Here is a 22,649-nt window from a genome sequence, read left to right as displayed (position 1 = left end):
TTTTTTTTGATTTTTTTTCGCAAAATTGTTGTATGGGTGACTAACGGGGGATCAAGTGTCCCCATATTGAGGCAATAACTTCAAATCCAAATATCCTAAAACTTTGATGGAATGTTGACATTTTCATCAGTACAGATCAATAAGCGTATTTATGGCTTGTTGCTGTGAAAAAACGAAAGCATTTGGTCATTGTTATGAAAAGTTGGTCAAATTTTGCGTAGCCAATAAAAAAATCTTTAGGAAGGTCAAAACATACAAACCGCCCTGCAGAATAATTAAGGCTGTCAATCCAAAAAATTACTCACCACATAAAGGTCATTTGCCTAGCGGATCTATACTAAAAAATACGATAGACCAAAACTACTTTAGTTTTCGATAAAACAGGGGGTGATCAAGTCTCCCCAGGGATCAAGTCTACCCACCTTCCCCTACAGTATGTATATATGTGCATGTGTGCAAAAAAAAATGTGAGACATACTTTTTTGTGCTTAGCCTTAACCGGTTTGTCTGCAACAGATTGCATTCGACGCGGAATCCATCCTATTTTTTTGCTATTGAAAATTGGCCCAATCGTCCATTGCGTTCCGGAGATATTAAAAAAAACATTGTCCAAGGGAAAAAAAATCAAAATCGATTTATTTTTCAGAGACTGCTGTGTCCAGGAGAGTTTGGAATCCAGATTTAGTCCCACATATTTTACCTGATCCGTTACATTGATTTCAGAGTCAAAAAGATGTAACGGGCGAATACCATTATGGTTACGTTCACAGGTAAAAACATGTTGTGATTTTAAATGTATTTTCATGCACATATTTGGAGCATGCAAATAATCGCAACATTCAATCGATCTTACTGTCCCTTTAAATCGAAATAAATTTAAACCGTGCTTGATTGTAAAAATCAATCGAATTTAATTGAATATCGAGTGTTTATTCGTTTGTTGGGACTAGTTGGGACTACATGTCGTTGAATTTTCAAAATTATTTGTGTTGTTACGTGAAAAGTACAATAGATGTTTTATTCGGATTAACCGAAAAGCCATATTGGCGAAACCAACTTTCGACTGCATGAAGAGCGTTTCTCGCTTAACTTTTCAAAAGGACCTAAGTAACATTTTTTTCACGAATTAATTTGAATAGCGCAATCAATAAAACAACAAGAAAACTTATGATTGCAGTACTCAAATTAATTCATGAAAAAATGTTACTTAGGTCTTTTTGAAAAGTTAAGCGAGGTTTAGCATCAGGTCGAATAAAGTAGTAATACACAAACCGACTATCAATACTAGATAGTCGTCGACAAATCCGACAGGTAGGAAAACCGCCATTGTTGAGTAATCTCAAAAGCATATCTTGTAACTCTCGATGACGTCCACACGTCTGGAGAGTGGACGTTCTCACGTCCCACACTAGCTCACCTCTAGGTAATAGGTCTCAGGGTCAGCAATCAACCTGATTTAGGGAACCCCCATACGAATCAACTCAGAAGCGGACTATAATAGTCATAACCAACCACTTGCATGCATAGGACGACTTCCAACAACGAAAAATATGAGAGAGATACATTTTAAATAATTTTTCTGTTGTCCTCGTCGAGATGAGGTATCACCTCCGGATTCACCTTTTAGCTCCAGATGCTATTATCGATCATCACATCACGCTGCCACACGGGTTTGGCGTTGGTTTTAGAAAAAAAAAAACTGTTTTAGCTTGACTTGCTTGTGGGTTAGGGTTCACGATCCAAAAATCCTCTTTCCCACTTTTCCTTTCCTTCTTTCTTCGCAGCCGGATCTCGGGTTGCCTTCGCGGTATTTTGCCTAAAGGAGGCGAGTCGTTGTTTGGTAGCGTAAGTACGTTTTCACGGTGAGGGTAGAATAATCCCATATCGGTAATTGACATACAATTATTCTACCCATTTTCTACTACATAGTGTCACAATTTGGAATTTGCTCACCCTGCATTGCTCAATTCGTGAAGAACCGTAACGCGGAAGAATATGCAGTGCAGTTTCCAGATGCGGCCAGAGCAATAGTAGACAACCACTATGTGGACGACTATTTCGATAGTGCGGACACGGTCAAAGAAGCACTAAAGAGAGCTCAAGAAGTGAAGCATGTACACGCTAAGGGCGGCTTCGAAATCCGTAACTGGATTTCTAATTCCGAAGAATTCCTCCAAGGTATTGGTGAGAAAACAGCCGATCGGAGTATCCAAATACTTCAGGATAAGGAGTCAAATCTTGAGCGAGTTCTTGGAATAGTGTGGAACCCAGTGAGCGACAAATTCACGTTTCTGACACAACATCGGATCGATTTGATACCGTATCTTAGGGGCCAACGGCGGCCGACGAAAAGAGTAGTGATGAGTAGCGTTATGAGTCTCTTCGATCCGCTGGGAATGCTGGCACCCTTCGTAATCTACGGTAAAATGCTAATTCAAGACCTGTGGCGCAGCGGTAGTGACTGGGACCAGACGATCAATGATGAAAGCTGCATAAAGTGGGATCGATGGATCGGGCGGCTCCCAGAAATAGAAAAAGTGAAGATTTCCCGTTATTACTTCCAACAATCAAGCGTTGTTCAATACAATACATTGCAATTGCATGTCCTCGTAGATGCTAGCAAAGATGCGTATGGTGCAGCGGCATATTTTCGGGTCTTGACGGACGATGGCCCTATTTGCTCTTTGGTGATGGCAAGGTCGAAGGTCGCTCCATTGAAAATGATATCCATTCCAAGACTGGAATTGCAGGCAGCGGTGATAGGGTCGCGATTGCTGCAAACAGTAGTCGATGCGCATTCTCTAGAAATAACAAAAAGGTTCATCTGGTCAGACTCCAAAACAGTTATTTCGTGGATCCAGTCGGCCCGTGGTTTTGTGGTCCACATTTCCTGTACCAGCCAGAAGAAGTGTGGTCAAGACAATACACGGTAGAACCAAATACTGCAGAGGAGGTCCGAGCTTGTGCATTGATTCACGACATTGTGATAGCAGAACCAGTCATCGATGTATCTCGTATTTCTAGATGGAATGTGCTAGTTAGATCAATCGCGTGCGTTTACCGTTTCAATTCCAATTGCGAGAGGAAACGGAAAGGTCTAGCAATCGAAGCAGTTCCAGGACCATCGAAGGTGCGACGAATAGTGCAGAAACTTGTATCAGCGGTAGAGGTTCCACTGAAGCGAGAAGAATACCAGAGAGCAGAGATGTGTTTATGGCGCGCGGCTCAAGCAGATGTATATTGTGAAGAAGTGAAGACGTTAATGAAGAACCGTGAAGTTCCTTATGAAAGGTGGCAGGCAATAGCAAAGTATAGCAATCTTTACAACGACTGTCCGTTCATGGACGACGAGGGTGTGCTTAGGATGGACGGCAGAACCGCCCAAGGTTCTTTCCTGCCTTTCGAGCTTCGTTTTCCTGTAATCCTACCCAAAGGGCACCCTATTACTCGAAAGCTGTTGAAACATTACCACCAGCAGGCGGCTCACGCAAATGCGGAGACCGTCGTCAACAATGTGAGGCAACGTTTCCGAATTCCGAATCTACGAGCGGAGATCAAAGCGGTGGCGAAGTCGTGTGTATGGTGCAAGGCAAAGAAATGTTCTCCAAAAATTCCAAAAATGGCTCCACTTCCATTGGCTCGCATTACCTGTAACCATTGCTTGGTTCCAATTATTGTTTGCTGGCCCTGCCACAAGTCCGACATCCCTTTTCCTTCGAATATTAACCACTACGCCCTTTGAAAAAATACACACCCACTAATACTACTATGGGACAGTGTCGGCACTCAGTGGCTTGATGAGTGTGAGAGCTCTGCTCCACTCCCAATATGCTTATGGCTTGAGGGGTGACTTTTGAGCGGTGTCGCTCTTAAGGCGTAAGATACTTCGTCGGGAGTTAATGCCGTTCACTCATAGGTGGAGTCACAGGTCGAAGGGTTGAACACATTAAGGGTACGAGCATAACTGTCAAAAAACGTTTATGATTAACAATCATAAACGGTTTTTGGTAACCTCCCGCTCCATCGGGGATCCGAATTCCTTTAAAAGGCTTGTTCCGAGAAGATCAAGCCCTCTTTGTGCTTGGAATTTGGAAAGTGAAAGTAGTGCGCGATAGATTTTCTTTTAGAGGTGAAAGTTGAACCCTCTTTTGAGTGGAAGCGTTGTATTAATGGTTTTGTTCTTTTTTGTATAGGTGGCTTTGTTAGAATTGTTAGTAGCTATTAAAAGTTAGTGATTCAAAGTGTGTTAGTTGATTAGTACGGTTAGTGTCATTAAAACATGAAAAAGTGTTAATGTAATGTTAAAGCCTAAACCTATAATTAATGTCCATGCAAATTAGTATCTAATTATAGCTAACACGGAGAACAAAAAAAAGTGAGAAACACAAAAACGAACATTGTTAGTTTAAGAAAAAGGTAATTAGTTTTGTGACAATGGGGGAAGAGATTGGAAGCTAGTAGTGATGACGTCATAGGGGACTAATACAGTGCGCAGGTCCTCGAAGCGGGCCTTTTTCTTTCTCTCCACAATCTCGACAGGCAGAAGGACAGTGGTGAAAAGTGTACGCGGTGAGAAGTGATCATCTCGAGAGGCATCCAGGCCGGGTTGGGATAAGTCGCCATTTTGGACGTCCCGTAAGACCCTTAACAAAACGGACACGCTCTTCAATTGTCCGGGACGACAGCCACCGTATACGTCGCCATCTTCCAAGCCAAGCGGAGGTCATCATCCTCGATTGCAGTGCCATCGCATCATCACTGGCCTCATCGAATAACGCCTTTGTCGAGAATTAGTGGTTCGACTTTCTGGCAATCCGCCGGGAGCCACGTGCCCATCGTTACCGTCTTCGGGCACCCGCCGAGAACCTCGCGGCCATCACAACCCTTTCGAGGCCAACACCGATCGGAAACATTCGGTCATCAACCCGCCGAGCAGTGTTAGCAGCCATCGCATGGACTATTACTCGTAGAGAGTCACGCAAGTACCCCTGACGTCACACTTAACTCAATAAATTTGTAATGTAGTCGAAATTGAGCTCGATTGATTAATTTAAAAGTGCATTGCCCTGAGGTATAGCGTTTCCACCTCTTTTCGGTATTTTCGCCTAGTTTTGGTTCAGAAAGGAACCTATTAATTTCACTTGCACATTCCCCTTGCCAATAATATTTCGGATTCGGTTTTATCTCGGTGTAAATCATTGATGTTGTTTCAGCTTATTCGACACGTGTGAAACCAATGGGTAAGTGAGTTCATTTCCAGTCGTTCCTGCGAATTGAGTTCCTTCAAGCGTATAGGAGGTATTGTGAGCGCAAGCCAATAAGCGACCCTTTGATTAATTAACCCTTTGCCAGCCGGCGAGTAATAATTTGGCGCCCAGCAAAAATTTAAATTTTCATTACCACCCACCTCCGATAGGAGAGGTAAAAACAGCTTGCCGTTTTAAGTTAACTTCGTCCTCCAAACGAAGAAGAAATTGGGGGGTTGAGAACTGTCGAACTGAAAATGGATGTGGAATTCGAACTTTTGTACAAGGACGTGTTGGTTCATCACCTCGAACGTGAGGAGATTGAGTATGAATTGAAGATTCGGGGTCTTCCATTCACAGAAACAGAAACGCGCGCGACATTGATGAGACGATTGAGAGACAAGCTGAAGGATGATAGGAATAAACAGGTGCAGGATATTGATTTCGATCGATTGGATACGTCCGTTGATACATTTAATTGATACTAGAATCAAAGAAGTGAAAGACTTTCTAACGAATGCTAGAAAATTCGATGGTATTCGCGACAGTTTAAAGACACGACTTGTTCATTATTTCATGCGTACTAAACGGCTTCCGGAGAATACCGACTCCGATGAAGACCTCGCGGATATAGATTCTTTAATCGCGAGTATGCGCGGAGCTTTCAATACACATTTTTCGTTATTCTCGGGTAACCAGTCAGCAATTGAGCAACTCAATCAGACGTTCTCAAAGCTGGCAACAGCGACTAAAGCTGCGAAAGAAAAGCAAGCAGAAGAAGAAAAACTCGAAAGCGCGAGTGGATCTAGTCGAGGATCTAATAAGCGAATTTTGAAGTCAGTCGATAATGAAGTAGATAACACCGATTTTTTAAGGAACTTCTTTCCATGGATGATGCCACCTTGGATGTTTGGGAACCCACAAATGCAAATGTGGGCTGCTCAACAGATGTGGGGATCGGGGTCTTTAGAGAATGTTCCAAATCCTATGAAAGCTTCATACGGTCAAGGACTTGGCCCGGGCCACGCAGTAGTATCAAAGGTTGTACCGCGTAAATCGTCGTCCCGTCGTAGTAATCAGAGAGTGGATAGCACTAGTTCTGAACCGGAAGAACTATCGAGTACAGAAGCGGAATGGCCATCGGATGAGCCACGTAAACCGGTACGAGATAAAAAACGCAGTTACAAAGCGGGAAATCGGCCAGTATCGGACTGGAAACTAAGATACGACGGTTCGGATAACGGTCAGAACTTAATGAAGTTTCTGAAAGAAGTCGAGTTCTATGCGAAATCGGAGGATAGGTCTCCAAAAGACTTATTTAGGTCGGCCATCCACCTTTTCAGTGGAGCCGCTAAAACTTGGTTTATGACCGGGTTTGAGAATGAAGATTTTACGTCATGGGAGGAGCTGAAAGAAGAGCTTAAACGCGAATTCCTAAGCCCAGACCATGACCATACGTCGGAAATACGCGCGATCGCGAGAAAGCAAGGACCGCGGGAAACGTTCCAAGATTATTTTTTGGAACTGCAAAAGATGTTTAATTCATTGACGAAACCGATGACAGAGCGACGAAAATTTGAGATTGTTTTCCGAAACATGAGGGCTGACTACAAAGGTCACGCGGTGTCCTCCGAAATTGATAATCTAGCGGATTTGAAAAAATTCGGTAGACGATTAGACGCGACGTACTGGTATAAATATCATACCACCGCGAATGAAACGAATGTTCGCGCTAAATCCTCGCAGGTTAACGAATTGAATACAGGAACTAGACCGAAATCGAAACAAAAGTCTGAAGACAAACAAAAAACGCGTACTTTCCACAATTCTACTTTCGAACGACGCGGTTCGGAAGATGAAATAGACAACCGTCGCGGAAATATCAAAAGTCCTTCTCGATCGAACCAGCATAAAGATGGATTGGAAGTTCTCTTAGAAAAATACCAACCGCCAAAAGATGGTATTTGCCTTAACTGTCGTATAGGAGGCCACCACGCCAGAGAGTGTAGGGCACCTAAACACAAATACTGTCTAAAGTGTGGATTCTACAATGCGGATACACCAACTTGTCCATGGTGCGCAAAAAACGGATCGAAGACTGTCTCCGAGGGCAAACAGTTCGATCGTCGTTAAAGTCCCTCTCTAGTAATGATATTGGTCACACTTTGCAGAACTTAGGGTTCGACAAAGTGTCCTCTACTGACTACGTCCATTCTCATAATTTTCAAGTTAATGAATCAATCATTAGCATAGCACATGATGAACGACCGTTTGTTAAAGTTGCTGTGTTTGAAATCCCTCTTATCGGCCTTCTTGATAGTGGAGCTCATCTGAGTATTCTCGGTATCGGCGCACTAAAATTGATTAGAAAATGTGGCTTGAAGCTTTTCACATCCGATGTGAACTTGCGGACCGCCAATGGAGAGACGTTGGAAGTCACTGGATTAGTATACCTACCAGTCACTTTCAACGGGTCCACTAAAATCATAGACACGCTAGTGGTTCCCTCCCTAAAACGTAGGATTTTGTTGGGAATGAATTTCTGGCGCGCGTTTGACATTCGTCCCACTATTAATCAGTTTCAGGTAGATGAAGTGGTTGCTGACGAGGAGACTCAGTCGGAAAGTAATTCCACGGTAGAAGATTCAGATTTAGAGCTTTCCGAAGAACAGCAGGTTAGATTAGAACGCGTTAAAAATCTTTTTAAAGTTGCCGAAGAGGGTGTCTTAGAAACGACAGACTGGATTAGCCATCGCATTGAGCTGGCAGAGGAAGCGAAAAAGCTTCCACCAGCTCGCATAAATCCTTTCCCAACACAGAAACAGGAGCAAATCAATGCCGAATTAGACAAAATGCTTAAATGTCGCATCATTGAGAAATCATATAGCGATTGGGCGTTGCGACTAGTTCCGGTTGACAAATCCGATGGTTCGGTGCGACTGTGTTTGGACGCGCGAAAGCTGAACGAACGAACAGTCAGGGATTCCTATCCCCTCCCACACGCAGACCGGATTTTGAGCCGACTAGGAAAAGCAAACTTCATATCCACATTAGACCTTTCTAAGGCCTTTCTTCAAGTGCCGTTGCACCCTCGGTCGCGTAAATACACGGCCTTCTCCGTCTTGGGACGAGGACTGTTCCAGTTCACCCGGATGCCTTTTGGCCTGGTGAACAGCCCGGCCACACTGTCTCGCTTGATGGATCGAGTGCTAGGCAACGGAGAACTGGAACCTAACGTTTTCGTTTATTTAGACGACGTAATAGTAATCAGCGAAACGTTTGAGGAACATTTGACTGTCCTTCGAGAAGTTGCCTCAAGACTCAGTGCCGCAAACCTATCCATCAATATAGAAAAATCACACTTCTGTGTACCGGAGGTAACTTACCTTGGGTACATTCTAGGCCGCAATGGTCTAAGACCTAATCCGGATAGAGTAGCTGCCATAGTCAACTATGAGAGACCAACATCCCTAAGGGCCCTGAGAAGGTTCTTGGGTATGTGCAACTACTATAGAAGGTTCCTGGCCAACTATAGTTCGTATACACAACCACTCACTGACCTTCTCAGAAATAAACCCAAAGCTGTTTGTTGGAATGATGTTGCTGAAGCTGCATTCAACAAAATTAAAGAGCTTTTAATCAGTGCCCCGATTCTCACGAATCCCGATTTTGCTTTCCTTTCACAATCCATTGCGACGCGAGCGACACGGCAATAGCTGGTGTACTTACGCAAACGCACGACGGTATTGAAAACCAGTTGCATACTACTCCCAAAACTGACCACCACGCAGCAAAGATATTTCGCTACAGAGAAGGAGGGTCTCGCGGTTCTCAACTCAATAGAGAAATTCCGTTGTTACGTGGAGGGCAGCAGGTTCACGGTGTACACCGATGCTTCAGCATTGACTTACATCATGCGCAGCAGCTGGCGCACATCGTCTCGCTTATGCCGCTGGAGCATCGAGCTCCAGAAGCACGATATGTTAATACTTCATAGGCGTGGCGCGGACAATGTCGTTGCAGACGCATTATCCCGTTCAGTTGAAGAACTTCTCGTGTCCAAGGGTTGGTATGCGGACCTCAAGCGGAAGGTCGAAGCAGATCCTGAAAAGTACAAAGACTTTCGACTAGAAAACGGACTCCTCAAGAAGCTAATCTCGTCAAGAGATGATCTTCTGGACTATCGGTTTTCATGGAAAACCTGCGTCCCTGAGTCCATGCGAGAAAAAATACTCGTCGAAGAACACGACGATAAACTACACCTCGGGTGCGACAAAACTTTAGCCTTAGTGAAGAAAAAATATTTCTGGCCCAAGATGCTGAAGGATGTGAAAGACTATATTAGGAAATGCTCAATCTGTCGACAAAACAAACCGGCAAATCGTTCTCAAATGCCAGAGCCGGGTCGGCAAAGGCTAGCAAATAAACCCTTTCAAATAATAGCGCTAGATTTCATCCAATCTCTCCCACGCAGTAAGCATGGAAATGCCCACCTGCTGGTGATAATGGATATTTTTTCAAAGTGGTGTCTTCTCACTCCGGTAAAGAAAATATCAGCGCCATTGATTACGAAGATTCTAGAGGAATCTTGGTTCCACCGCTACTCTGTTCCGGAATTTATAATAACGGACAATGCGTCCACGTTTCTGTCCTCAGAGTTCAAAACACTTCTGACGAAACACAAAATCCAACACTGGAGAAACGCACGGCATCACAGCCAAGCGAATCCCGTAGAGCGTCTTAATCGGACCATAAATAGTTGTATTAGGTCCTACGTCAAAGAGAACCAAAAGCTCTGGGACACGCGAGTGTCCGAGATCGAATACTGCTTAAATAGCACCCCCCACACTGTCACCGGTTTCTCCCCTATAGGATACTTTTCGGACATGAGATAGTTGGTTCAGGAGAGGAACATAGGATCGATAGGGACACGGACGAAATGTCCGACGAGGAGAGGATGGAGAGGAAAGGGGAAATCAACGATCGTATTTATTCCATAGTACAAAAAAATCTAAAAAAAGGGCACGAGAAGGGCATTCGCACCTACAATCTCCGTTCAAAATCCTTCGCACCGGTGTATAACATTGGACAGGTAGTTTTCCGACGGAATTTCCGTCAATCGTCAGCAGGCTTGCCAAAAACTCCTCGCCGAGTAGAAAATGAGCAAGAGCAAGAGTTTTTTTGAGGAGCAGAAATAAGCATCAAAACTTACAACATTGTGCATCATTAAACCCGAGCTTGTGCGTCGTAAAACAAGAGCGAGTCTATCTGTTCATCTTTTTCTTGTGGTGCGTCACTCACTTACACTCACACTCAAAACAACCTCCAAGATTTTTTCACATACAAAGCGTCGCTCCGGAGGCTCAATGAATGCTCTTTCGCCCAACGCCTCACTCACATGTGTTTTTATTTTGCTTTTACTCACTCTGCGTTTTTGTACCTCTGCTTTTTTACGCTTCCACTCAATTGTGAGGATGCGAAGGCAGCATTTTGCTGATGATGATTTTATTTGACTCTAGCGAGGGTGAGGAGTTTTGTCAAGCCTGATCGTCAGCAGCGGACTCGTACAATTCCAAGTTGGACTCCCTGTACGTACCCTGCACCATCATCGCACGGGTTGGCACCAGTTCATACGAATTGGCCGACGAGACAGGAAAACCAATCGGTGTTTTCTCTGTGTGTGACTTGAAACCAGAAGCCTGAAAGAACTGATTCAATTAGTTCTTCAAATCACTCGTTTTATTCCATTGAATTCATACCATTCAATCCATACGTCCGGACGGTAATTAATAAATTCCATCTCATCCATTCCATCGAGCACTGGAAACCAAACAGAAAAACAAAGTCTAGGTCAAGGTCGACAATAGCGTTTATGAATGAAATCAAACTTACTAGGTAGAACATAATTGCTTCCCCCAAAAGAACCATCCCCACATCAGTTGATTCACACAACAATTAGGGCCATCACAACCGGAAAATGATTCCTTAATCGCTGAGATTTGTGCACACCGGGATTTTTCTTTCGTCGGACGGAATTTTGACGAACTAGCTACCACTAAAACGCGATTATTTCGTAGAAAACCCGCGGATAATATCAACGACTCGCATGCACCGTGATACGATTTGCGCCGGAACGTAAACAAACCAGTTGACAGTTTGACAGTTTTCAACACCCAGTGGTGTTCGTTGAGTTACTTTGAGTAACCTTTTCTTTCTCGTCGTGAGTACGAGGAAGATGAAAGAGTTTCGAAAAGGGCCTATTTTGGTCGATTTGCATTAATCAAAAATAAATCGTTTGATTATGAGTCAAGTTTAAAGTCCATTATCAAAAATCTGAATGAAATAAATTTCATCCAGAACGGACGGTGGGGTAATGTAACCATTGCTTGGTTCCAATTATTGTTTGCTGGCCCTGCCACAAGTCCGACATCCCTTTTCCTTCGAATATTAACCACTACGCCCTTTGAAAAAATACACACCCACTAATACTACTATGGGACAGTGTCGGCACTCAGTGGCTTGATGAGTGTGAGAGCTCTGCTCCACTCCCAATATGCTTATGGCTTGAGGGGTGACTTTTGAGCGGTGTAAACGACGCTCTTAAGGCGTAAGATACTTCGTCGGGAGTTAATGCCGTTCACTCATAGGTGGAGTCACAGGTCGAAGGGTTGAACACATTAAGGGTACGAGCATAATCTGTCAAAAAACGTTTATGATTAACAATCATAAACGGTTTTTGGTAACCTCCCGCTCCATCGGGGATCCGAATTCCTTTAAAAGGCTTGTTCCGAGAAGATCAAGCCCTCTTTGTGCTTGGAATTTGGAAAGTGAAAGTAGTGCGCGATAGATTTTCTTTTAGAGGTGAAAGTTGAACCCTCTTTTGAGTGGAAGCGTTGTATTAATGGTTTTGTTCTTTTTTGTATAGGTGGCTTTGTTAGAATTGTTAGTAGCTATTAAAAGTTAGTGATTCAAAGTGTGTTAGTTGATTAGTACGGTTAGTGTCATTAAAACATGAAAAAGTGTTAATGTAATGTTAAAGCCTAAACCTATAATTAATGTCCATGCAAATTGGTATCTAATTATAGCTAACACGGAGAACAAAAAAAGTGAGAAACACAAAAACGAACATTGTTAGTTTAAGAAAAAGGTAATTAGTTTTGTGACAATGGGGGAAGAGATTGGAAGCTAGTAGTGATGACGTCATAGGGGACTAATACAGTGCGCAGGTCCTCGAAGCGGGCCTTTTTCTTTCTCTCCACAATCTCGACAGGCAGAAGGACAGTGGTGAAAAGTGTACGCGGTGAGAAGTGATCATCTCGAGAGGCATCCAGGCCGGGTTGGGATAAGTCGCCATTTTGGACGTCCCGTAAGACCCTTAACAAAACGGACACGCTCTTCAATTGTCCGGGACGACAGCCACCGTATACGTCGCCATCTTCCAAGCCAAGCGGAGGTCATCATCCTCGATTGCAGTGCCATCGCATCATCACTGGCCTCATCGAATAACGCCTTTATCGAGATTTAGTGGTTCGACTTTCTGGCAATCCGCCGGGAGCCACGTGCCCATCGTTACCTTCTTCGGGCACCCCGCCGAGAACCTCGCGGCCATCACAACCCTTTCGAGGCCAACACCGATCGGAAACATTCGGTCATCAACCCGCCGAGCAGTGTTAGCAGCCATCGCATGGACTATTACTCGTAGAGAGTCACGCAAGTACCCCTGACGTCACACTTAACTCAATAAATTTGTAATGTAGTCGAAATTGAGCTCGATTGATTAATTTAAAAGTGCATTGCCCTGAGGTATAGCGTTTCCACCTCTTTTCGGTATTTTCGCCTAGTTTTGGTTCAGAAAGGAACCTATTAATTTCACTTGCACATTCCCCTTGCCAATAATATTTCGGATTCGGTTTTATCTCGGTGTAAATCATTGATGTTGTTTCAGCTTATTCGACACGTGTGAAACCAATGGGTAAGTGAGTTCATTTCCAGTCGTTCCTGCGAATTGAGTTCCTTCAAGCGTATAGGAGGTATTGTGAGCGCAAGCCAATAAGCGACCCTTTGATTAATTAACCCTTTGCCAGCCGGCGAGTAATATTTCGTGGATCCAGTCGGCCCGTGGTTTTGTGGTCCACATTTCCTGTACCAGCCAGAAGAAGTGTGGTCAAGACAATACACGGTAGAACCAAATACTGCAGAGGAGGTCCGAGCTTGTGCATTGATTCACGACATTGTGATAGCAGAACCAGTCATCGATGTATCTCGTATTTCTAGATGGAATGTGCTAGTTAGATCAATCGCGTGCGTTTACCGTTTCAATTCCAATTGCGAGAGGAAACGGAAAGGTCTAGCAATCGAAGCAGTTCCAGGACCATCGAAGGTGCGACGAATAGTGCAGAAACTTGTATCAGCGGTAGAGGTTCCACTGAAGCGAGAAGAATACCAGAGAGCAGAGATGTATTTATGGCGCGCGGCTCAAGCAGATGTATATTGTGAAGAAGTGAAGACGTTAATGAAGAACCGTGAAGTTCCTTATGAAAGGTGGCAGGCAATAGCAAAGTATAGCAATCTTTACAACGACTGTCCGTTCATGGACGACGAGGTTGTGCTTAGGATACACGGCAGAACCGCCCAAGGTTCTTTCCTGCCTTTCGAGCTTCGTTTTCCTGTAATCCTACCCAAAGGGCACCCTATTACTCGAAAGCTGTTGAAACATTACCACCAGCAGGCGGCTCACGCAAATGCGGAGACCGTCGTCAACAATGTGAGGCAACGTTTCCGAATTCCGAATCTACGAGCGGAGATCAAAGCGGTGGCGAAGTCGTGTGTATGGTGCAAGGCAAAGAAATGTTCTCCAAAAATTCCAAAAATGGCTCCACTTCCATTGGCTCGCATTACCTCCGGTGGTATGCCGTTCAGTTTTACTGGCGTGGATTATTGCGGCCCAATCACTGTTACGGTTGGACGCAGATCGGAAAAGCGTTGGATCTGTTTATTCACGTGCCTGACAACAAGGGCCATTCATTTAGAAGTAGCGCACAGTTTGACAACGCAGGCATGTTTGATGGCTATTAGACGTTTCGTGTGTCGCAGAGGTAAGCCAGTCGAATTCTTTTCCGACAATGGCACCAATTTTCAAGGAGCGAGCAAGGAGATTATTCGCACGATAGGTAAAGAATGCGAAGATGGAATGACAGATGCTCGGACACGGTGGAATTTTAATCCACCGAGTGCACCTCATATGGGAGGAATTTGGGAGCGGCTGGTGCGATCGGCGAAGGCAGCGCTTACCGTGCTAAATGATGGAAGGAGGTTGACCGATGAAGTGCTGTTGACAACGTTGGCAGAGGCGGAAGATCTCATAAACTCTCGTCCGTTAACGTACACGGGTTTGGGACCGGAGACAAGCGAAGCACTGACACCCAACCACTTCGTGAAAGGCGTGGAGTTGGCATTTGATGAAATTTCACCAACAACCGATGCTGAAGCCTTGCGAGATCTTTACAAACGGTCACAGGCGCTCGCTGATCTTTTATGGAAGCGGTGGCTCACGGAATACATTTCTTCAATCAATCGAAGATCAAAGTGGTTTGCAAAGACTCAACCAATTAACGTTGGCGGTCTGGTGTATGTAGCAGATGACGGAGTGAGAAAAAATTGGACACGAGGCGTAGTGATCGAAGTTTATCCAGGAGCTGATGGGAGAGTACGACAAGCATTAGTGAAAACTGCTAGAGGAGAGTTCCGGCGGCCGGTTGCGAAACTTGCGGTACTAGAAATTCAGTCTCGTAACTCTGGTGCAACAAAAGAACCCCACCAGAATTACGGGGAGGGGGTATGTACGCACCACATAGCATGAAGAAACCCGAAAGAGGATGATCATCTAGGTGGTAGGTAAAATAAGTGTGCAGATAAGAAAGGGAAATAGACAAAAACTGAATATGTAAACAAACCTGAAATCATTAGTGCGTTATTACAGCGTGGATTGAACAAAATTTTCGGAATATTTAAGTGAATACTGGAGCTAGAATCGTTGAAAGTGTCGGAGAAAATACTAGCTATTGCAAGAGTAATAAATTCGTCGCCGTAACCTGTAGCTAATAGGGTTGAAGGAAACTATTAATTTTTAAGCTGCTGTGATTAACTCCGTTGCTGTAAGAATTTGTTTCCCTAAGGAGTACCCTTGTGAACAGTCTTTTTAATCTGGTTAACGCCGTGCAAGCAAGTAAGTTGAACTATTAAATTGTTGTCGTATTCGGTAACAATCTGCAACGAGATTCCACAAAAGTGGAGATTATACTCTCCCTTGAGGGCATCCGCAGACACTTAATTTCCTAATCGCTGCTTGACTTAAAATATTATTAACTTCAGTGGCACCGGGAGTGGGTGGGACAAGTAGGACACGCCCTATGCATAAATTTGCCTGCGTGTGACAGATAAAGCATTGTCCTAACCATGATTATGGTAAGAACATATGAAGTCATTGACTGGCAAGAATCTGTGTGTTATCAAGTGGTGACTTCAAAGGTAATCGGAGTCTTTAGAATAATCATAAGCGTTGCTGGGACTCTAAAGGAATAGAGTACTGATTGTTCTTTAGGGCTTTAGACACTTTATAATCCTAAAGCGCTCAGAATGTCTAAAACAAGGATCGGTCTAGCCAACCGGGAGCACTTCCGAGACTCCCCGAATCAACTGCCTCAGGGTCGGCACACTCTCGAATATTTATCGACGGACAGGGAATCTTCGCACTTGAATAAAGGAAAACCTACCAGCACTTTTCAACTATTTTCACGATTTTATTGGCTACACTCCTTATAACTTTCCTCCCACTTCCTTATCCACTAGCTAACCTTATAAGGCGGGGCCCCTTTCTTCACTCCACAACCACTTCCTCTCCTTCTCCGCGTTTCTGCAATCTCTGTCTCTACGGATGGCTTCGACCACGTCTGGTCACGTTCCGCGTCGTGGGTGGCACCAAGGGTTCGTCGGCAGATAGTTCCAGCTGCGCGTCCTAGACTACCGATATGTTAACGGATATGTCTTCGGCGATTAACGGTGCCGGAATCTACCTGGCGAAAAGGGTTCTAGGACGACACAAGGACTCCCCGGGAGCTGGGGCCGTATTGTAGATACAGCGGTCGGAATAGCGACATCACGGTGGAACAACGGGGTCCTGATTTTCTTCCTTCTGCTCACAATCTGGTAACTTAAAACTGCTTGTATTTAAACTTCTATTTAGCGCTTTGCACATCTAGTCTTATTTGTTTATTTATTAAAATAATTCAACTGACAATGAATGTCTAAATGAATATTAGTTAAACTAATTGGTTACGGTCAGCGGTACGGAAAAAGTCTAGTAACCGATGACGAAACACGTCAACTGATGAATTAAAGTCAAAAATATCGAAGAATTCGTTGAAGCGGCGACTGATGAATCGAATTCTGCCGGGTAAGTGAACGACTTGTCCCAGACCAATAAGCCCCATGGTTCATGACCCCATCTCCGGCCATCGACTTTTCACAGTCTCCATCCCTTTTTCGTGCCACCAAATTGTGCAACCCATCATGGCCACTCCCAACTCCGTATCCTGCGGCTCCTGGTGGTAGGTTGAAGAAGCTTGGAGGGTGGTTGGTAACAGTTAAGGTGGTTGCTCCTAATAGCTATCTATTTGTATGCCAAGTGTACTCTGCTGGGGAAAAACCTTCAAACTCACACAAAAACATCCTGTCATACATATTTACGATTATTAAAATACGAAATCTCTTCTATACACACAATTAACAAAACCAAACACTTACATCATTTAGTAATCTGGACTCGATCATTTAGTAATTTGTCAATAACTCATTCCACAGGGTAAATTCCAAAATGTGTTGTATGCTGGACTTTTAGCGTGAAGGTTTTTCTACAACTCTGCCTAAATTATAATAGATAATAACAAAACATCATTTATTTAATTTTAGTTGCTGCAACTAGTGCAAACAACGAACTATTGAGCAGAATTGTAGAAAACCTTCACACTAGAAGTTCACCATACTACACATTTTGAAATTCAGCCTTTGGAATGAGTTATTGACAAACTACTAAATGATCGCACCCAGATTACTAAATGATCAAAAATATAATTGGTCTAAAAGTTTAAGTAAAAAAATAGTTGGTGAAATCAGCAAATGCAAATAATTTAAAAAAATGAAAGTTATGATAAATAAAGACAAACTGACTTTATGGAATGGATTATTTGAAGCCCACGGAAAACAATTTCCTACAAACCTCAAAAGATTAATTGAAAACTGAAGTAAAACAGATCTGCTTCGTCATGAATTCTAAGCTGCCATAAAGATTCTTAGATAACCATACGATTTTTTAGATGTTCCATAACCATTTCTGAATGTTAATAAGACAAATCAAATAAATTGGTAACAGTTACTGTTTTACTATATTTATGCAAATTTCGACTTCTACTGGAAGCTTGTAAAAATGTTCGATAATCGTCAGAATTCAAACATGTATGTCATACTTCTTAGCAATCTTTAAACAATCTTGGAAAAAACAATATTTGTCCTGAAAATAGTAGAAAATGTCTCAAATTATGTAAGTATTCTGTCCGTGATTTAGAACTGATAAAGTTGCTGCCGCAAGCATATCGTCTCATGTTTATATGGATGGACATTAGAGTGGGGCGCAGTTGTATGGAAAAACGCAAACTGCGTCCGATCAAGTGAGATCAATGTTTTTTTTTATCGTTTTGGGATCCCTATCAATTGTGCAAAATAGGGGCTCGATTCGTATTCGGTAACAATCCTTTGTATGCGCATTGCCTTATTGTTATTGATATAGGAACAGATACCCTAGCTAATAAATCATTCATTTTTCAACCGATTTTCAATTTTTCTCACCATTCGATTAGAAATTTTCGTTAGAAACGATTTTTCCAATATATCGTTCATTTGTAAGACTCATTTCTTGGTGAAATTTATCAGTTTATCTGTAAGGATTTGGTCGCCCGGCGCCATTATTGATTTAGATTTGTGAGGTACTGAAACGTGTACTTTGAGAATAGGTGGTAAATAGGGGAACTGGGGGTAGGACGCCCACGTTAAGGAAAATGCCATTTTTATCAATGAAAACCACCATTTCAGCCAGTTTTCATCAGCGCATACTGAAGAACAGCATATCTGCGACTGACTACCGATAACAGATATCTAATTGTCCATTTTATTGCACAGAAATTTGATTTTTAAAAAGCACCCGAAAAAAAATGATTTTGAAACCATGCGGGTGAGATGCGCCAGTGGATGGGTTAAAACGCGCATCTGCTTATCGTACTGATTTTCATTTTAATTGCCTACATTAAGGCAATTAACCGAATGTTTCAGCTGTTTCGGTCATACAGAAATGAGCATGGGCGTAATGCCCCACACCGACCTCAGAAGTTTGAAGGCCCATAAAATCGTTTTAATACCATTTTGGACGACGATTTCGTGTGGAACATAAAGAACACGAGTAAGCAGCATTGCTCATGGCTCAATTATTAATTTATCAATGTATAACAGCGACAGAAAGACTAAATTCCACCGAGCTAGAATTGCATCAAAACACGCAAAAATCGTTTTTTCGAGTTTTTCATGTATAACTAGAGAAAAATCATGAAATATATGTATCCAATGGCAATATTTTTCATTGCTTTATCGTATAGATTATTGAAAATAATCAAAATGGGGATATTTAACCTTATTCAGGGGTGGCGCGTTTTAACCCCTATGGGCGTGCTACCCCCACTTCCCCTACCAACATCAATTCATTTGAATCGTAGTGCAATTTACAGCAGTTTTGAATTTCTGCCACGGGCATATTGTGCACATTCAGAGCCGTGGCGTGGCTCTAAATGTACACAATATTTGGAAATTATGTTTCATTTTTGTGATTAGGGTAACGGGAGGTAATGTTAGCTTTCGATGTAACGTTGGCTCATCATGCAGATTGATCAATAATTCAGCGATAATATATCGTTTTGTGGAGAGATGTTTATCACTGTTTCTCTGAAAAAGTGTATTAAGCATATTTCGTATTTTTATATTATTCTGAATTCTATTTGCTATACCTTGACGTGTTAAATATCTGTGATTCTACTTTTCTTCTGATAACAGCGTTCATTTTGTTTTTCTAGCGCATTGCCTACGTTACTGCTTTTGCAAATCACCACCAAAGCTCAGATAAGGAAAAATTGCCGGATATTAAGTTAATTTCCCATGGCTGCCATTTGGCATTAGTTACTGCTACTGCTAACGAAAACTATAAGACAAGATATAAGATCTTTAACCATCGCAACATTAGTCACTGAATGACCAAGGAATTCAACTACACATGTTTCTGTGGTTTCATGCTTTTAGCAATCGCCGTTTTTTATATTTTTTAATTCCTTTGTGGTATAGACTTTATCGCCACAACGGCGATTTATTATCATGGTTCGTCATGCTGATGATCAGGAGATCAAAATTGCACGTCATCTACAGTAAATATTCGTATGTATTGACATCGTCTATCCTTTGATTCTACTAAATCAATTTACACTTGACGTGACGTACAGCTTAAATAAATGCAGATCACATTGTCAACATTAGGGTAGCATTACTAGTTTCAATCATCTGTTCCAAATCTGGACTTTTTTGAGCATTCACTAATTCAAGGAACTTAACAAATGGTTTGAAGATTACTAATTTAATTACTTAAATAAGTTATGCAACCTTACAAATGCCAACATTTTTGCACCTACACTCGAAAGTATTTAGTGACAAGGCTCCAAATATGTGAAACTTGGACGCTGAGCTTTAATGAGTTTCGTTTTGAGGCAAAACTTAAGTAAAGTATAAAAATTAAACTTTTGAACAAAGCAGCTACTTGTACCATACTCTCGAACCATATTAGAATTCAATCACCGTTTTTTTTTTGGCAAAATGATGAAATGCGGCGTAATTTATATGTGAGAATATAAAAAACGTAGATTAAGCTTTCAAATTTTCAATCTCCTATCGTAGATAACGATAAAATAATGGTCCTTTAGGCTACTGTCCTTTATGATTTTGAATTGATTGACGATAGATCGTTCCAATGATTATAAAACTTACTTTATACTTGATGGGTTACAGCTCCTCCTCGATGGGATCACGACGAATAGAGTAGTGGAAGGTGCTTGGTAGTCGGCGCCCTTTTGTTCTCGGTTCGAAACTTTCGTCCAATTGAACAAAGTGGTGATATTTGCATACCAATGGAAGCCTATAGGCATAGGATAAATCCGGGTAAGATGCCGCGTCGGTAAGATGCCGCACTTCAGAGATCTGATAGAAAGGACTTGATTTATTGGCACAAATGTACGTGTGAGTGTGTCTTTTGTAGCGAAAACAATAACTTAAGTAGTAACTGCTTATTCTTACCAGTCAAAAAAGTAATATAACGGTTATACACTTTGATTTCCAATGAAGAGCTTGTAGGTTGTGTTTGAAAGCAGTTTACGTTTTGAGTAAAAATTTTGGTGATGTGGCGTCTATCCCTTACAATCGGTATAGAAAATAGTAGTTTGTGCAACTAGTTGCAAAAAGATGATTTTTTCAGCACGAGTTGTACGTTTATCCAACGAGGCATGCCGAGTTGGATAAATACTACGAGTGCTGAAAAAATCGAATTTTGCAACGAGTTGCACACGCTATTTTTTGCAATGACGAAAAATGGGCTTTAATATGATAAATCTGTACCAAAATTGTATAGTTTATAAACTACTATATGCCAGCAAAGGTCGAAGGGTGATTCGGGAAAATCGTCAGCTCGGCCGAGCTCTAGCCCCACCAGCCTGAAATCCGAAATTTTCCATCCACCTTGGTTATGATTTGGCACGTCGGTTTCGGTAATGTAGGGTACGTCGTTTTACTTCTCGTAGAAGAAACTACTGAACTCAATTATATCTGCGAGTAAGCGTCTCAGTTGACCAGATGCACCCTAGCAGTCATCGTCAGGGGTTATTGACGGCCCATGGCTTGCGAAGGCGATGAACCGCAAACGCGATGGGCTTTCGGCCTTCGAGGTGGCGACGGAACAGCTGGACGCCATCATCGACTTTGCGTCATCGAAGCATAATATCAGCAAGGACCTCAAGAGGAGCTTGCAGAAACTTCGAAAGTCGATGCTGGACGCCAAGCTGGAGAGGGCGGTCGGGACGGCCAAGTGTAAACCCGTGAAATCGGTGGAGTCGAGGTCTACCCAGACTGAGGCCCAAGGATTCGCGGACTCGGGCAAGGTCGAGTCGACCGAAGGCGTGCCAGCTAAGACGGTGGTGCCAAAGTCTACCCAGACTGAGGCTCAAGTATTTGCGGGTACGTCGGGGTGACTACTCCAACGGAGCAGACACAAAACGGGGGAGACAGTCTCCAGGGGATGAGCTCCCTGGGGACGCTCCAAAACGCGGAGGGTTACTACCCCGAACAAGGGTAGTGGGGCTGGGAAGCTGAACCCCGGTCAGGTACCTCCAAAACCGGGGGAGGAAGGACCTGGAAAGGTCCGTCCACTCAGGCAAGACGGTGGTAAGGGGTTACGGCAGGCTGAAAGTTCTCAGCCGCACCAGACCAGGGAAATAGAGCGGAATGACGCCTCCTGGACCCTGGTCAAGAACAAGAGGAAACCGAAGACGTCAAGGGCCGAAAAGAAGGCCCAGGCGAATGAGGGTAGCAAGAAGTCTAGGGTAGGCGCCAATCGCTCCAGGGGCGATGCCCTAGTCATCACGGCGGACGAGGCTAAGTACTCGGATGTTTTGAAGGCGATGAGGAGTGACGTCAAGCTCGGTGAACTCGGCGCCGACGTACGTCGAATAAGACGTACCCGGATGGGCGAGATGATACTCGAGCTGAAGCGGGGCGTCTCGCAAAAGGGCGCCGCCTACAAGAAGTTGGCGGAGGAGGTCCTAGGCGAGACGGTCAAGGTGAGGGCACTCACGACGGAGGTGAATCTAAGGGTTAAAGACCTGGACGAGATCACTGAAGTCGAAGAGCTCGTCACGGCACTGCGGCGACAGTGTGAAGTTGAGACGCCCACCGCAGCCGTTCGGCTACGGAAAGGTCCGGCAGGGACGCAGGTAGCATTGGTTCGGCTATCTGCAGCGGACGCCTCCAAGGTAGTCAAGTTAGGGAGCGTCAAGGTGGGATGGTCGGTATGCCCTGTGCGCATATACGAGCAACCCGAAGTTTGCTTCAAGTGCCTGGAACCGGGGCACAAGCAATGGGACTGCAAAGGCCCTGACAGAAGCAATCTCTGCCGACGCTGCGGATTGGAGGGACATAAGGCACAATGCTGCACGAACCCTCCCAATTGTTTGATTTGTTCCAGCAAAGCTGTGAGCAGCAAGCACCCCATGG

General features: G+C 43.5%; 2 protein-coding genes across 2 annotated transcripts; both read left to right on the top strand.

Annotated features, from left to right (window-relative positions):
- Positions 1 to 754: 754 nt before the first annotated feature.
- On the top strand, positions 755 to 3,742 carry LOC134209610 (uncharacterized). Its single transcript, XM_062685606.1, has 3 exons — positions 755 to 770; positions 1,930 to 2,929; positions 3,025 to 3,742. Exons 1-3 carry the CDS (start codon positions 755 to 757, stop codon positions 3,740 to 3,742), a joined length of 1,734 nt encoding a protein of 577 aa, XP_062541590.1.
- A 10,016-nt stretch (positions 3,743 to 13,758) lies between these two features.
- On the top strand, positions 13,759 to 15,105 carry LOC134209609 (uncharacterized). Its single transcript, XM_062685605.1, has one exon. The coding sequence runs from the start codon at positions 13,759 to 13,761 to the stop codon at positions 15,103 to 15,105; it is 1,347 nt and encodes a 448-aa protein (XP_062541589.1).
- Positions 15,106 to 22,649: the final 7,544 nt, after the last annotated feature.

Source organism: Armigeres subalbatus, chromosome 2 (assembly GCF_024139115.2).
Source record: "Armigeres subalbatus isolate Guangzhou_Male chromosome 2, GZ_Asu_2, whole genome shotgun sequence".
Classification (NCBI taxonomy): Eukaryota; Metazoa; Arthropoda; class Insecta; order Diptera; family Culicidae; genus Armigeres; species Armigeres subalbatus.
The sequence above is the reverse complement of the archived record's forward strand: the minus strand, read 5'-3'. Positions and strand labels throughout refer to the sequence as shown.